General features: G+C 36.6%; 2 protein-coding genes across 2 annotated transcripts in view; both read right to left on the bottom strand.

Moving 5' to 3' along the window:
- The window catches only part of LOC107561466 (B-cadherin-like), a 17,122-nt gene that overhangs the window by 7,481 nt on the left and 7,365 nt on the right, over positions 1 to 2,276 (bottom strand). The window lies entirely within an intron of this gene.
- LOC107561429 (cadherin-1-like) lies at positions 1,552 to 2,106 on the bottom strand. The gene is made up of 3 exons (XM_016245871.1): positions 2,005 to 2,106; positions 1,733 to 1,905; positions 1,552 to 1,653 (listed from the first exon to the last, which is right to left on the bottom strand). Exons 1-3 carry the CDS (start codon positions 2,099 to 2,101, stop codon positions 1,552 to 1,554), a joined length of 372 nt encoding a protein of 123 aa, XP_016101357.1. The 5' UTR covers positions 2,102 to 2,106.

Raw genomic sequence — 2,276 nt, forward strand, 5'->3', positions numbered from 1 at the left:
TCATAGAAGAGGCCCACAGCACCTTCAAGATTTGAAGACTCTGTGCAAGAATGGGCCAAAATCACACCTGAGCAATGCATGCAACAAGTTTCTTCACACAGGAGGCGTCTTGAAGCTGTCATTACAGGCTTTTGTACAAAGCATTAAATACATTTCAGTAGTTCAATACTTTTTCCCTGTGCCATTCCATTTTATTACGCATAACCTAATTTGGGAACTTATTTCTTTTGTTTTCTTTGTATGTATGTATTACTTAGGTTGTTACCGACATCTGGTGAAAATTTCATGTCAACAGCACCTTTAGAAATATATTTACTGGGAAAATGTGATGGAGGTGATGTGTTCAATACTTATTGTACCCACTGTACTTATTTGTTCACCTACTGCTCTTTGACCTATATAGTAGGGAAGTATGCAGATTCGGATGCAGCGATTGCCTGTCATGTGGACCAAGTCCTGTGGCCAGACCCATCATGAAGACGTAATGCTGTGGCAGAATGAATCTCACATTGACTTTGATTTTGCAGTTGCAAAATATATTTGCGTGTACAGAAAAAAATGAGGGAACACTTTGTCATTGCAGTATAGCACCAAGTCAGTTAAACTTCAGAGATATCTCTCTGTCCAGTTAGGGAGCTCTCGGTCCAGTTAGTAAGTGATTGATTGTTTTGGTGCAAAAGAAAGTGACAGAGGCAAAAGCAAGACAACCCCGCCCCCAAAAGGAATGATTTTTGTCTCTAGTTTTGTGTTTTGTTAGGGTCCTTGTCACTACTTGTGCCATGAGGCAGTAGCTGCAACCCAATCAGGTTTGGTGTGTCTCCCAGGACAGTTTCAAGAGCATGCAGGGGATTCTATAATTGAAGATACATTTAGCATTTCAAAACAGAAAATCTGTTCATTAACAGAAATTCTTTCCAGTATCTTATTGAAAACATTTTCAATTTTAACAATTCAGTGCTTGCCAAACACAAGTAACTTCCTTTTTTTTTGACAAATTTTTTCTTTATAGTATTATTTGTCAGCTGTTACAGACAAATGTTGTTGCAATATTATAAGGGTGCAAAAAATACATCAATAACATTTATGAGATTTTAAAAATCAATTTCATTATTTTTGGAAAATAACTATTTAGGGCTTTTATACATAGATTACACAATGATACATGATGGAAAAAATACACTATTCCGGACAAAAAGAAACCATGAATTTCAGCTATATAAGACACTTTTTACAGAAAATATTATTTTATTATGGCCTGTAATATATTGTGATCCATGACAACGAGTAACAAATTATTAAAATAATTTAAAAATATATAAACATTTGCAAAAGCAGAAAAAAGTAACTGCCAGAGCCCTCCAAAATGACCTCAAGTAGGCTAGTGGTATGCATATTTCTGACCAAACTGTCAGAAGCAGACTCCATAAGGGTGGCATGAAGGCCTGATGTCCTGTAGTGTGACCTGTGCTCACAGCCCAGCACCATGCAACTCATCAGGGACTCTGGGCATCATTCTCCTGGTGTTATTGGAACCGTAACATAAATTTTCTTTCAATTGCTGTCAGTAATTGTAATAACAGCTGTGCCAGTGGTTGACGAACCTTTTCCTTCCATGTCAGCAGCCACAATTAACAAAGTATATCTGGGCCATTGCTGAAAAGATAACTGATGAGTTTGTTTACATTAAGTAATTTTATCACCACTTTGAGATTCATCAAATGTCACTTCTCACCTCTCTGTTCATGTCTGGTTCTCGCACACGAATGGTTCCAGATAAAATGTTGATATCAAACATGTTTGCTTTTGGAAATGGTGGCTCTTGGCTGACAATTGCGTAGTTGACTATACCGTTGTACGTTTCTGGGTCATCTGCATCAGTGGCTGTGACTGTCATAAACTCATAATCTTTGATGAGAGAATAAAGACTGATTAGCTGGTAAAAGTTCAAGAAGCATTTGATGAGAAAAAAAGCCATTTTACCAAGAAAATGCACTATACATGTACCTTTTCCAGCAGCTTCATGAACATGTCCATTAAAAGGATTTTGAGTAAACAGAGGCTTATTATCATTTTGGTCAATTACATTGATGACAATTTCCATTGGACTTTCTTTTACATCCATGTCACTTCCTGTAGAATGAGCTATAATCTAAAGAAATTAGAAGAAATATGGACATGTTAAGTGACAAATATCTTAGGTTCAATAAAGACCCAGTTAAATCAAAATTAGACTTGAGTCTTTTCATTCATGTCTATTAGGGGAGCGCTGGGCACAA

Source organism: Sinocyclocheilus grahami, unplaced genomic scaffold, assembly GCF_001515645.1.
Source record: "Sinocyclocheilus grahami isolate Dianchi unplaced genomic scaffold, SAMN03320097.WGS_v1.1 scaffold772.1, whole genome shotgun sequence".
NCBI lineage: Eukaryota > Metazoa > Chordata > Actinopteri > Cypriniformes > Cyprinidae > Sinocyclocheilus > Sinocyclocheilus grahami.

What these genes read in the sequence shown, in the direction of transcription:
- LOC107561429 (XM_016245871.1), bottom strand. Translation starts at nt 2,101, where the DNA reads ATGGAAATTGTCATCAATGTAATTGACCAAAATGATAATAAGCCTCTG. An exon ending in TCATGAAGCTGCTGGAAAAG is followed by an intron (nt 1,906 to 2,004) that starts GTACATGTATAG and finishes CTCTCATCAAAG; the next exon opens with ATTATGAGTTTATGACAGTC. An exon ending in AACCAGACATGAACAGAGAG is followed by an intron (nt 1,654 to 1,732) that starts GTGAGAAGTGAC and finishes TTATCTTTTCAG; the next exon opens with CAATGGCCCAGATATACTTT.